Source organism: Mastigoproctus giganteus, chromosome 4, assembly GCF_048544385.1.
Source record: "Mastigoproctus giganteus isolate SK-2022 chromosome 4, ASM4854438v1, whole genome shotgun sequence".
Lineage (NCBI taxonomy): Eukaryota > Metazoa > Arthropoda > Arachnida > Uropygi > Thelyphonidae > Mastigoproctus > Mastigoproctus giganteus.
The window spans coordinates 46,010,986-46,025,352 of NC_143578.1; the positions used below are offsets into that span (position 1 = coordinate 46,010,986).

Sequence of the window (14,367 nt, forward strand, 5' to 3'; positions counted from 1 at the left end):
GCTGATGGAATTCTACCTCTTGCTCAGATTAATCGCCTGAGAGGGCATAAATTCAAATTGAGGAAAGATAGATGTGCAGAAATTTTCCATTATCCAGTGGGTAGTTGATTGCTGCAGCAAACTTCCATCTGTCATAGAAGTTGATAGCTTAAATAGATTCAAGGCAGAACTAGACAACCATCTGGAGCGAGTGGATGAGTGGAGTGAAATGAGAAGTGTGTGTGTGTGTGTGTGTGTGTGTGTGTGTGTGTGTGTGTGTGTGTGTGTGTGTGTGTGTGTGTGTGTGTGTGTGTGTGTGTGTGTTTTGGCTGATGCTATATAAGCTTGCTTTCTTGCATCATGTGCCCTTGGTTAATGCTAAATCATCAAGTGACAGAGATTTTGGCAAGCAAAGGCAGATTATGAGAAATATTTGGCAAAGAATGCAGAGAAAAACAGCATAATTTCTTTACTTATGAATAAAATTGGTCCAATTACTATCAATGGTTCGACTGCAGATGATCCTGCTCAGGTTGCTAACAAATTGAATGAGTATTGGGCATCTACATCCACACACAAAGAATTCTTTAGGGATGGAGCTGTCAGGAGTTTAGCAAACTCCAACAGAGAGCAAAATGATTTTATAATAACTGAGAGGAACGTGGAAGAGAAATTGTTGAAGTTAAATATAAGAAAGGGATCTATCCAATTACATTAAGGGAAGCAGCAAAGGAAGTAAGCAAACCCTTAGCCATAATTATGAGAGCATCCTTGGATTCAGGAGAGATCAACCACAGATTGGAGATGTGCAAATGTATCCCCAATTCACAAAGGAGATCAAAAGGTGACACGAGTAATTACAGAAATGTCAGTTTAACTTCCGTTCCAGGGAAATAATGGAATCACTGGTAAAAGAAGTAATGCAGAATCATCTAGATCAATTATACTTCAGACACAGTGGATTTGTTAAGGGGGAAATCTTGTCTGACAAATTTGATTGGATAGCATGATGTGGTCACCAAGGAACTGGATGCAAAAAATAATTTTGACATCATATACTTGAATTTCAGAAAAGCTTTTGATAATGTTGCACGTAAAAAGACTGCTATAGAAATTGGAGCAGTGTGGCATTAAGGGCAAGTTGCTGCTATGCATAAAATGATTGTCAAGTGGGAGAAGACACAGTGTGGTAATCAATGAATATTGCTCTTCGTGGAGTAATGATATTTGTGGAGTCCCCCCAGGATCCGATGTTGGGTCCACTGTTGTTTTCTGTATTTATTAATAGTATTGAGGAAGACCTATCAGACTTAATATCCAAATTTGCAGATGATACAAAGGCTGGCAGGATAGTTGATGATAGGAATGACAATATACTACTGAAACAGGATCTAAAAAAATTAGGCAGATGGGCTGAGAAATGGCAATTGAAGTTTAATATTGACAAATGCAGAGTACTGCACATGGGTAGCAGTAACCCCAGAATAACGTATCAACTGGGTGTACATTTAGGCTAGCCTGGGGAGTAACTGTGCAATCGGATATTAAGAACTCTGAGCAATGCAGACAAGCTTCCAGGACAGCTCATAGGGTTTTGTCAATGATATACAGGAATTTTGCTTGCAGGGATAAGGAGGTGATTATTCCATTGTATATGGCAATCATCAGAAACATTTTGAGTACTACATATAGATCTGGAGGCCTCATTTTAGGAAGGATGTAAAGCTGCTGGAACGAATACAGAGAAGGGCAACGAGATTGGCAGGGGGAACAAAGGAGTGCTCTTACTAAGAACGGCTTCAGTTCTACAATTGCAGCATCTGCAGACTAGGCACCTGTGAGGTGATCTGTTTGAGGAGTTTAAAGCTCAGGAATGGATTGAGCAAGATCAATGCTGATGGGATTCTTCCTTGCTCAGACTACACTGATGAGGGTTTATAATTCAAATTGAGGAAGGACAGTTGCAGAGATGTGTGGAAGTTTGCCTTTATCCAGTGGATGGTTGATTACTGGAACGAATTTTCATCTGATGTTGTGGAAATTGATAGCTTAAATAAATTCAAGGAAGGACTAGAAAAACTATTGTAGGGAATGAATAGATGAAATGGGAGGTGTCTTAATTAATTTATTTTTTTATTTTTTATTTTTTTCCGGCTGATGCTGTATAAGCTTGCTTTTTGCATCATTTGCCACTACTAATGCTAGCCTATAAATATATGATTTTTTTTTTTTAAACTTGATTGTCCACTGAAGAAGATTCCCGGACAGAAGATATGTTAAATAAAAATATAATGTTGGCATTAGCATTAGCAGATGCAAGAAAGCAAACTTATGCAGCATCAGCCAAAAAAAAAAAAAAACCATTCCACTTCACCCTAATATAATTTTAAGTATTTTTCACCAACCGTATGTTGAAATGACAAAATAAAACGAAAGCCAAAATTTGATAACTTTATAATTACTATTTACAGTGGATATAAAACAATTAAAATATCATAAAATACAATAAAATATACCAGGTTAAAAGCGATAAAATAACTGAAGCTTTCGAAGGCTCCGCCTTCTTTCTCAACAGTATACTTTTTTACTTTACAGTGCAACTTTAAATACCTGCAGGTTCACGGCACATGTCACGTGATTCGATGGCACATGCACTGTTCTCGTGCATGTCGAAACCGGAAGTGGCTCGGGAGCACATCAGGTGGATCACTGCCTCAAAGAGGGGATGGATATGCATACCCCTGTTTCTATTAATATTGTCCTCAATGGAACTAATCCACAAGCTCTCGAGCCACTTGCGGTCCCAAAACCGCAAGCCTTCGAAAGCTTCAGTTATTTTATCGCTTTTAACCTGGTATATTTTATTGTATTTTATGATATTTGATTTGTTTTACAGATATTTTATTGCTTTTAACCTGGTATATTTTATTGTATTTTATGATATTTTAATTGTTTTATATCCACTGTAAATAGTAATTTATTGTAAGCTTAAATATAAAGTTATCAAATTTTGGCTTTCGTTTCATTTTCTCATTTCAACATACGGTTGGTGAAAAATACTTAAAATTATATTATGAATACACCCAACCACAGAGGCCTATTTGGACAATTCCACTTCACCCCTCCATTTGTTTGAAATACCTGTCCAGCTGAGCCTTAAATTTATTTAGGCTATCAACTTCCGCAACAAGGGATGGAAGTCTGTTCCACCAACCAACTACCCGCTGGCTAAAGGCAAATTTCGACACATCTATCCTACATCTGTTTTTCGTCAATTTGAATTTATGCCCTCTCAGGTGATTATTCTGAGCAAGAGGAAGAATCCCATCAGCATTCAGCATGCTCAAACCATTCAAGGCTTTATACACCTCTATCAGATCACCTCGCCGGTGCCTAGTCTCCAGACACTGTAATTTGCAAAACTTAAGCCTTTCTTCATAAGAGCAACCCTTTTTTCCATTCACTAATCTTGTTGCCCTTCTCTGTACTCGTTCCAACAGCTCTACATCCTTCTTGAAATGAGGCCTCCAGACCTGTATACAGTACTCAAGGTGTGGCCTGACCATTGCCTTATACAAGGGAATAATCACCTCCTTATCCCGGCTAGAAAAATTCCTGTATATCATTGATAAGACACCATGGGCTACTCTTGCTGCCTGTCTGCCTGCTCTGAAAATTTCATATCTGCCTGCACAATTACCCCCAGGTCCTTTTCATTCTCTACCACTGTCACTATAGTACCACAGAGTTCATACGTTGCACTGGGGTTGCTGTTTCCCATATGTAGTACTTTACATTTGTCAATGTTAAACTTCATTTGCCACCTCTCAGCCCATCTGCTCAACCTTTCCACATACTGTTGCAGCAGTATAGCATCAGTAGTGTCCTTAACAACCCTGCCAACCTTTGTATCATCTGCAAACTTGGACATTAAGCTTGATATACCATCATCAATATTATTTATAAATACAGAAAACAATAATGGACCCAACACTGACCCCTGCCTGAGGGACTCCACTAATAACATTAGTCCACGATGAGCAGTGTCCATTGATTCCCACTCTCTGTCTTCTCCCCCTCAACTGCCCCTTTATCCATAGCAGCAATTTGCCTCCAATGCCACACTGCTCCAATTTGTGCAGCAGTCTTCCATGTGCAACAGTATCAAAAGCCTTTCTAAGACCCAAGTATATAATATCAAAGTTATTCCCTGCATCCAGTTCCTTTGTGACTGCATCATAGTATCCAATCAAATTGGTCAGGCAAGAATTCCCCTTAACAAAACCATGCTGTGTCCGAGCTATAACTGAAGTCTTGTCTAGATGATCCTGCAGTGCTTCTTTAACCAGTGCCTCCATTAATTTTCCTGGATTTTGATTTTATTTATTTTTTTTTTTTATTTGGTAGTTGTTGGCGCATCGGCTTCTGTGGCCATATTGCACCTCCCAAGGTTTTTGCAGTACTTTGATCCAAGCCCGAGGCGGGAATCGAACCCACGACCTTTGGGTTGCCGGGCAGGTACTTTACCCACTCGGCTAGCCCGGTCGGCAATTTTCCTGGAACAGAAGTTAACCTCACAGGTCTATAATTACTTGAGTCAGCCTTTGATCTTCCTTTGTGAATTGGGGTCACATTTGCACATCTCCAGTCTATGGGTACCTCCCTGAGTCCAAGGAAGCACTCATAATTATGGCTAAGGGTTTGCTTACTTCCTTTGCTGCCTCCTTTAATATAACTGGATAGTTCCCATCCACCCCAGGTGCCTTTCTTGTGTTTATCTTCAACAATTTCTCCTCCACTTTACTCTCAGTTATTACAAGATTATCTAGCTTACTGCCAGAGTTGAATACACCTCTGGCATTCCCCTTGCTGAATAACTCCTCATGTGTGAATGTCAATGCAAAATATTCATTTAGTTTATTAGCTACCTGAGCAGGATCATCAACAGTTGAACCATCGATATCAAGTGGACCAATCTGATTCATCCCCTTGCTTCTAGAGTTTACATTAAGTAAAGAACTCTTTGCTGTTTTTCTTTGCATCCCTTGCCAAAGATTTCGTAATCTGTCTTCGCCTGCCTAACCTCCTTTGTAACTTGGTTACAGATCAACTTATATCTATCATAGGTTTCTGTGTCACGTGTTAATTTATATGTATCCCATGCATTTTTCTTCTCTGCCATATGTCTCATTAGTTCATCTGACATCCATTTAGGCTTAAACCTTGAACAATATTTCTTAATTGGTATGTAAAGCCTAGTAGCTTCCAAGATAAGTTCTTTGAATTCTTCACATTTTGAATTTGCTGTTGGTAACATCATCAGTTGGTCCCACTGTATAGAATTTAAATACCGCCTCAGACCATCGTAGTCGCCTTTACGAAAGCAATAACCCTTCCCTTTACCCCTGATGGTAGTTACCTCTTTGAGTAAATCCCACTTCAGCACACGTGATCACTGCCACCTAGTGGTTCCTCTATCTGCAGATTCTTAATGCATGAAGAATCACTACTGATAATCAAATCAAGAGTATTACTTCCTCTAGTTGCCTCCCGAACATGCTGATGTAGAAAACAATCATCCAATAAATCCACAAAAGCCTTGCTAGTGTGTGAGTGACCAACCCACAAATTCCAGTCAATATCTGGGAAATTAAAATCCCCCATTATAAGACTCTCTGATTTACTGGTCCACTCTATTTCCCTGTACAGTTTCTTATTATACTCATCAGAGTCATTAGGCCTATAGCACACTCCTACTCTCAATTTTGATCTCCAATGCTTATGTCACTCTAAACTGACTCGACACGGCACTGTCCAGCGATGTCGACTGGCTTCACTTCCTTGGATTTTATGTATTTCCTAACTAACAGCATAACCTCTCCTCCCTTCCTATCCTTTCTGTAGACGTTGTACTCCCCAAATTCCAGTTCTGCATTCCTTATATCTGTGTGACACCACGTCTCTGATATCCCAACAATATCCGCCTTTGATGCTTTGAGCAATACCCCAAATTCATCAAATTTATTTACCAAACTCCTAGCATTGGTGTACACGCAAGTATACATGCACCTGTTCCTATTCTTAGCTATCTTAACACAACCCATGTGTTTACTTGTACTGCAATGACTCCTAGCAGTCTCTGAAATATCCCGGATCTTGTTTTCCAGGCTTCTGCTCATTCCAATAGAAGCAGCGCAAGAATCACTTTCATCTCTGCCAGTGGCTACTGTTAATCTATTAGTCCTTGAATCTCCCCAAGCTAGCAGTTTTCCAACCCACCTAACACTGCCTCGATAGAATTAGCAAATATTCTTGCACCCTTTCTATTTAAGTGTATCCCATCCCTGTAGAAGCAGTCTCTCCTGTTAACAAGTAACAATGCAGTGAAACACTGCCCTATCTTTATTGCTATATTTTGCATTGAGATGCCATTTACCCAATGCATTATGAAGCAGAGAACATTCTTACATATTTTGTGAAATTTATGTCAGTGGAAATGTATAAAAGCAAGTGAGTCCGTATTCCATGGAAGAATGTCAATCAATTTTTTGATGAATTTTACTTTTAACAGACAGGAAAGATAAGATACCATCAGTGTATGAATAAATTAGTAATAATAACAAAAAGTAAAAATATTATAGTGTGGTTTAATTGTAAGTTAAAAATCTGACAAGCTGCTTATGTCTAATTTGCACTGAATGACATAACTTGTCGGTTTCACTACCATCTTTGAAACATGTTTAAAGGCCAGTGCAACTTTCAGTGTCATGTAACATGACAACCTTTCTATGAATCCCAACCAATTCCTCACTATTCTTTCCCAACCGTATTATGATATAATTTGTCTTTGTCTAAGTAATTGCATATTTCTGTGAATTTGCATAATTGATTTCTTTTATTTTATCCTTTATTTGTACCTTTTTTGTTTTTACTCTTAAGATTTATTTTCATTGCCAACTGCCTTCAGTTTGTTTCTTACTAAGTAACAATGTAATCTGGATTACTATCACCCAAATTATGTAGAACTTTACACTTTCCAATGTTGTATTTTCACCATGATTTTTAAGACAGTGAATAACTTAACTAGATCTTGTTAAATAGTATACTCTCTGAACCTTTTGTATCCTCAGCAAACTTTAACATCAAGCCTGTTATGTCTTCATCAATGTCATTAACAAATATCAGAAACAATAACAGACCAGGTAATGAACTAGTAGAACTCCATTTGAGGCCATGGTCAATCACTCTTCATCTCCTACTATATAACCATCAGTAGTACCTTCCCACCAATGGCACATTATTCTGATTTATGCAAAAGGCATTTACATGGAATAGCATCAACAACCTCAAAAAGTCTGAATATACTATGTCAAAATTATTTCTTTGCATTCCAGTTACTTTAATCTAATAATAGTTTATCAGATTAGTTAGGGTTGGTTTCCTTTTCCTGTTTCCTATATAATTCTATTTCTGTCCAGATGATCTGGCAACACATTCTTCATCATGAATTCCATAATTTTTCCTGCCACTGAGGTTAAATTTACAGATCTATAATTACCCATTTCAACCACCTCTTGTAACCATCTCTGTAAATTATAGAAATTGTCATCTTTGATTTTCTGGGACTTCACTTTAGTGAAGAGTTACATACATTATAATATATACGGATTTAACCAATAGTTTAATTAGAGCCACAGGCTCTAATTAAACTAATATATAGACTAAGATGAAAAGCTCTTTGGACAATAAATTTTCAGTGATCAATGGACATTTCACATTTCTGTGAAAGTAGACACACAATAAAGGACTGTAAAAATGGGAGTCTCGTGAACACATTTGTGAGAGTCTAAAGATAAATGTGTTTTTTTTTTGTTAAGAGCAATATAAAAGTTTATGGTCTATTCTTTTTCCACAAAAACTTTTCATTGAATTGTGTACTTCAATATGTTGCTTGTTGTTGTTTGTTTGTTTGGTTTTTAGGAGCATTAGCAACTAAGGCCATATTGCTCCGGGGATATGCGGTGGTCATTCCCTGATCTTTCCGCATCCTCCGTATTTGGTGGGCACAGGCTCAAACACCAGTCTAATCAAGAAGCGTGTGCTACGTACTGCTGCCCCTGCCCACCTGGCTACGGAGGCGCCATCAATATGTTGCAAAATTTTGCAAATCGATGATGACAATCCACACAGAAGTTCAATTTTACAGCAAGATGGCACATCTTGAGTACAAGGATTTCTATACACAGTAGACTCTCAATTTTCCTGGATAGATGGTAAAAAAACAAATCCCGGATAATCGATTTTCCAGATAATCCAAAAATACAAAAGTCTCCGGCATACGTAAGAGATACGTTCCAGGACTTCTTACTTCGTCGAGTTTTACCTAACTCGGGAATGACTAATAACATATTGCTACTATATTATTATTGACAATATCTGAATTCTGCGCGATACTTGTTAATGTTTGGCCATTTTCATACATCCTTATTATAATGATTCCTTAGAGATTTAACAGATACACAGTTTTCAAACTTTTTAAAAATTTCAAGTTGCATTTACCCATCATTTTCGCGATTTCTAAACAAAAAAAAAAAAAAAAAAAAAAAAAAATAAATAAATAAATTTACTATAAAAAATTTCCGACATCCCTGACATAAATAACGAAACAAAATTTGTCCTTTTGCACTACAAAAGAACATAACAATCGACGCGACGCACTAAAACAAACTAAACATTTGGTGTCTCTCTCTCTTTTTTTTTTTTTTTTTGAGTGGCGGATGTGAAGGCAGCATGGATTGCAAGATAATAGGTACACTAATCTCCCAATGACTACTTATAATGCCACTTGTCGCTTATTTACAACTTGCAAAAGGCGCCTCCGTAGCCAGGTGGGAAGGAGCAACAGTGCGTAGCACACGCTTCTTGATTAGACCGGGGTTCAAGCCCGTCACCACCAAATACGGAGGATGTGGAAAGGTCAGGGAATGACCACCGCATATTCCCGGAGCAATATGGCCTTAGTTGCTAATGCTCCTAAAAACCAAAAACCAACAAACAAACAACAACTTGCAAAATATATGTTAATTCTAGTTATTACCTAAATTTTTTTTTTACTTCTGGTTGGTTTTTTATTATTTTTTATTTTTTTATTTGGAGTCTTCAAGTGTCCCGGTTAATCGAGAGTCTGCTGTATATATATTCAAAGGGATTATTTGATTAAGTAATTTTTTAAAAAAATATTTGTTCGAAAATACTGTGTTTAGATAAATTTAGATAAATTAATACATAATTTTCCAAAATAATCATCATTGTTTTGGAAAACTAATTAAAAAACAAGAAGAAAGACTATAATTATCTTGTCTCAGCAAGTTGGGTTTTTTTTTTTTTTTTTTTTTTTTTGTACAACACTATGATCGGAAGAGTGCGAAATGCATGTCTTTTTTGTCAGTGTTTTCCAAAATATTTATACATCTGTGATGGTTGCATTCATCATCCTTACTTTTATATTTAATTAAGTTGTCAAAGTGTTCCAAAAACCCTTACCAAGAAATGTGAATGGACTAAAGAACAAAATCAGCAGAACTATTTCAGATATTTAACAGTTATGATACACACAAGAGAAAGCCAATCATCAGTGGAATGTTGCTGCCATTCACATATTTCAGCCTCATTAAGATGTTTAAACTTCTTAACACCAAACAAAATTAAAACATTAAAATCCACATCAAGAGTTCCAAGTAATAAAATGTTTTTTGTAACTCCTAGACACATTTTTTAATATAAATTCATATTTTCCTTATAAATGAGTTAAGTCTTTTTTGACTACTGCGTTTCAGTGTATTAACCCAACAGCAGGTGCACTGGTTGACTCTAAGCAACAACAAAAATTAAAGTTAAAAATTAAAATACCTATTAAAACAATCAACAAGAATTTTAGTATTCCTCCAATATGGTCTTGAGTGATTTTGTTAGAACTGGTGAAGTATGGCCATAAAAAATCAGATCTGTATAAAATGCAACACACATCTGCTTTTATAGCTGATTTTTCCTGTGGCTTCCTCTAGTATTCTTGTAATTTTTGCCTCAACTTCATTTTTATCACTTATTGTGCAAAAAGTGAGGGAAATTAATAATATACATTTTTTTTTTTTTTTTAAATAGAATTGCTGTTTCTAAATATACTTCTTTTTGTTTTTGAATCCAATATAGTGTCAAAATAAAGAATAGCATTAAAAATTACACAATCAATTTTAAATTATTTCTTCTCTTTATTCCAAAAAACCCAAGTGGTGAACTCCATACCATAGTGCACCTACTCAGTAACTTTTTTTTTAACTTGTTGCCTGCTAGAAACTTAAAGGAATAAAAGTAAACATCAACTTGCTTTTTTCATTTTCCACAATTTCAATCTAACTTTGCTAGTTTCCAGAAAAAATATAAGGGGTTTTGCTGTATATCTACCTTTATATATATATATATGTGTGTTAATACACAGTACAGCAATACACTCACTTTCAGTGCATGCATGCACACAAACCCGCACACATACAGAAATACTCTGCTACAGAATACTGACACCTTAAAAACATGAATTTTTATATCCATTTAAGTATATATAAACATCATGTGGTACTGTTTGTACAGCTAAATAACATTTAATATTACTTACCTGGGGTTTAATTTCCTCCTGAAGTGAAGACAGTTAAAGAAAAATAAAGTGTATAATTAAACTTAGCTCCCATCATCTGCATACATCCAAATGCATATAAAGCTAAATAACAATCTCATAAGAATACTACAATTTTTAAGTTTACTATATATATTGTTCTTATGAAAATAGAAAAGTATGCTACATTTTAATTATTTACAGAAAAAGTCACTGCAATACTTTTAGCTGTTTCAGTAAATAAGGACCTTAAATACTGGATACTTCATCATCAGTATTTAAGAAATAATGAAAAAATGTTTTTTAACTAAAAAAAAAAAAGTTTCATAACTAAAGAACTATCATTCTGTATTAAACTGTGAAAAATTGTAAAAAATATAAACATAAATTTACTTACTCATTTTATCAAAAATATTCAGTAAGAGCCTCACTGATTAACAATTCACAGTACTCAAATATGATGTTGCAGCTATTTATGTTGCAGCTGAAGACCTTCAACAAACCCACAATGTAAATCTAGTTCCTTCAGGGTTTCCTGATGAGTAAGTAAATTAATTTTTTCTTCTATGTTATCATCATTTTCTGTTTTATCCTCTTATTCTTTTGTGCTTGCATCTGAGAAAATACCTCTACATCAGTTTGGCACAATCAACCGACTTCTAAATCACAATCAACATTTACAAAATTGTCAAATTAAACTACCTTCCTTTAAGCCCAAAACACAAATGATAGCATTCTACCTATCACTTGGAATATTTATATCATCCTCATCTTCTATAACAAAACTTTTTATTTCAAAATCTAGCTAACCTAATACAATGTATAATTGTCTTTTCAATAACAGCATACTCTGCTTTGCTTGACATTCTCATTACCTACAGTAAATTAATTCCAAAAGCATTCCCATTCTCTATCTTTGATGCACCTCTCATGACTTGCTTACAATATTTTTTCTTAAAATTCTAAATAACTCCTTGAAGCATTAGGTGGTATTTGGCAGCAGAAATTTAACTGAAACATCAGTTAATGTTGTAAGCTATGCAATTATCAATAAACATTTTTTTTATTTTTTTTATTTTTATTATCTGTCATGATTCAATTAACTTCACCAACCATTTAGAAAAAAATTTAGCTGTCATCAAGCCTTCAGGTGCATTTTAACACCAGAAACACAATGCAGCTTCAGAGATTTTCCAATCATCAAAGGGAACTTTCTCTGTTCCATTTATGTTACCAATCCAAAAGGAGAATTAAATATTTACTAAACTTTATAGCTTGACTCCAAGGCACCACACTTCAACATGTTTGTTGGACTACTGCTCTTGATGGGGGCTTGTTAACCAATACCAAAATGCACAAATATCCAAATATGCTGATGACTTGGTGATTCTGGTGGAAGGCTCCCCAAGGTCTGAACCTGAACCACTGCCAACAGTTCTTTCTCATCTTGCTACCGTAGATAAACACATAAGCTGTCTATCTCATGTAACAAAACAAAAATGTTTTTTAACCAACACTTGACTAACATAACAGTACAGTGAAACACCTAAGTATATTTCTGGATGAAAAACTTAACCAGCAGAAATTCAAAATGATTTCTGCAATGATCTCCTGCATTACAAGATGCAATTGAGGATTTAGATCTACATAATACAACGTCGTCTAAAAAGCTATAATTTTTCCTGTTGTAATCTATGGAGCTGCTCTGATGAAAATGGGCAGAGAAATACATAACATAAACCACCTGACGCACAGTGGCCTGAGCTCCATCGAACTACCACAGCATATATAACACGCTCCACTTCTACTTTCCACGGTCTCACATGAAAACTTCCCATGGGCTTCCAAGCACTCTCCAGGCACACTTGTCTTTCCTCTTACCACACCAGAAACATTTTTCAATAACCATCTAGAGGAATCCAAATCCAAACTGACATTGATGTCAAAAGGGAGAAAAAATGGATATGGGACAAACTATAATATACATAACCCTGGAAAAATGAATGGGACAATTATACCAAGAAAACTGACACTCATCACTGCATACAAAGCTACCATCCTTTGGGGCTAAAAAATTGTTCTTCCTTGAGATTTCCCACACCCTCCCAATCAAACAAAGACCCACAAATAAGAAGCTACATGATCTGGGATTGGTGACTCCACTCTGCCATGTAGTCTTTGATTGTGCCTGCTACTAGGAACTTAGAGTAACCTCATTGTATCTCACCAGACTCTCTCTAGAAGACAGAAGCATAAACTCACTGAAGATAAACACAAGTTGCAACACTTTCTCTGAAAAGGCCTTTCAGAAAGAAAATTTATTTTATTATGAATAATCCACAGCATAAACAGTGTGCAGATGCAACACCCCCAATTTATGTGACAAAGTTATATTCTGATATTCACTGATCCAAAACAATTTAACATGATCTAGAATGAATAATTGCTTGTAGCTTCTTTTTTTTTTTTTTTTTTTAAGGATTTATCTGACTTTTTTCCTCAGGTCCTTGCCCTTATTATAATGGCTGTATTGTTAAGATGTGAGACTGACCTTACTCGTTCTGCTGAGCCCTGATGATGGAACTGCTGACCTTGCAGATTATCCTGCAATGTGGGATTATTTATTTTTATTTTTTTTTGGGTGAGAACAAGGATTAACAAGTGAGTCTCAAATGTGGCTGAAAGAATTCTTTAAAAGTGGAGTCTTGTCTTGCACTGGTGATACCTACAAAAGATAATGCCTAATAATGATTTGAATTGATGTCATCAACATCATTTCCAGTGGTTATGTTTTCATGAAGCAAACAGTATAGCTATTGTTCTTTTAGTAAAGGAAGCAACAGCATGTGCATTATTGCTTACTTTAGTTCAATTTGCAATTTAATTCAGTTTAAGAAAAATTAGCTGGACTGCATTTTACAGAAATAGAGGTGACCTGCATTTACAGCACCAGCAGTTATGAAAACCTATAAAAGTACTGTATTAATATTGTATTAGCAATAAATTCATTAATAAAAAGAAGAAATCCACCATTACATATCATTCATAAAAGCATGCTACTACAAATGCATCTGTTGTATATGCATTCAAAAAGCATACTAAATTTGCTACAAAACTTCAGCTGAAGTTACTTATGCTTATATTGTCAATTTAATACTGCTAAATGTTGAAGGAATCTTCAATAATAAGAAATTATATAAACTGCAATGATTATGCCATTTTTTTTATTTCTGCATTTAAGTTTTAGACTACTGAATATTGTCATGATAAACTGAGTTTTCCTGTTAATGATGATTTAATTAAGGGACACTTTAAAAAAAAGTACTATTACCTTATTAAATTAAAGCAAACACTTTTATTGACAAATCATTAATTATAACAAGTGTTTTTGATTTTTTTTTTTTTTTTTTGTTAAAGGAAACTCAGTTTAATTAATAATCACAGATTATTAGTCCCCCCACCCTCCATGTTTATTTAGAGTGCATACAGTATTAAAGGGTACCTAGTGACCTCATACAGGGAATGGACAAAATAATGACAACACCTGTGATAAGAGTTACAGGTATGCACTAATATAGTGTTAGGCCATATTAGTTGCCTTTAAAACAGTGTGTATTCTATGTGGAATAGATAATTCCACTGTCTTAAAAGGAATATTGGACTATTCTTCATGGAGGAATGTTTCAAGCTCCATGAGTGATGAAGGCAGAGGAAATCTGCTT

At 35.4% G+C, this 14,367-nt stretch overlaps 1 protein-coding gene across 3 annotated transcripts in view; it reads right to left on the reverse strand.

Annotated features, from left to right (window-relative positions):
- Window positions 1-14,367, reverse strand: part of LOC150086692 (ATP-dependent chromatin remodeler CHD5-like) — a 683,856-nt gene that overhangs the window by 330,458 nt on the left and 339,031 nt on the right. For 2 of the 3 annotated variants that reach the window (XM_090372691.1, XM_090372693.1), the window contains one exon: window positions 10,649-10,666. The exons of the other annotated variant lie outside the window; for it this stretch is intronic. In XM_090372691.1, coding sequence (XP_090228817.1) covers window positions 10,649-10,666 — 18 coding nt within the window. The remainder of the gene's footprint in view (window positions 1-10,648; window positions 10,667-14,367) is intronic. 3 annotated transcript variants of the gene reach the window in all.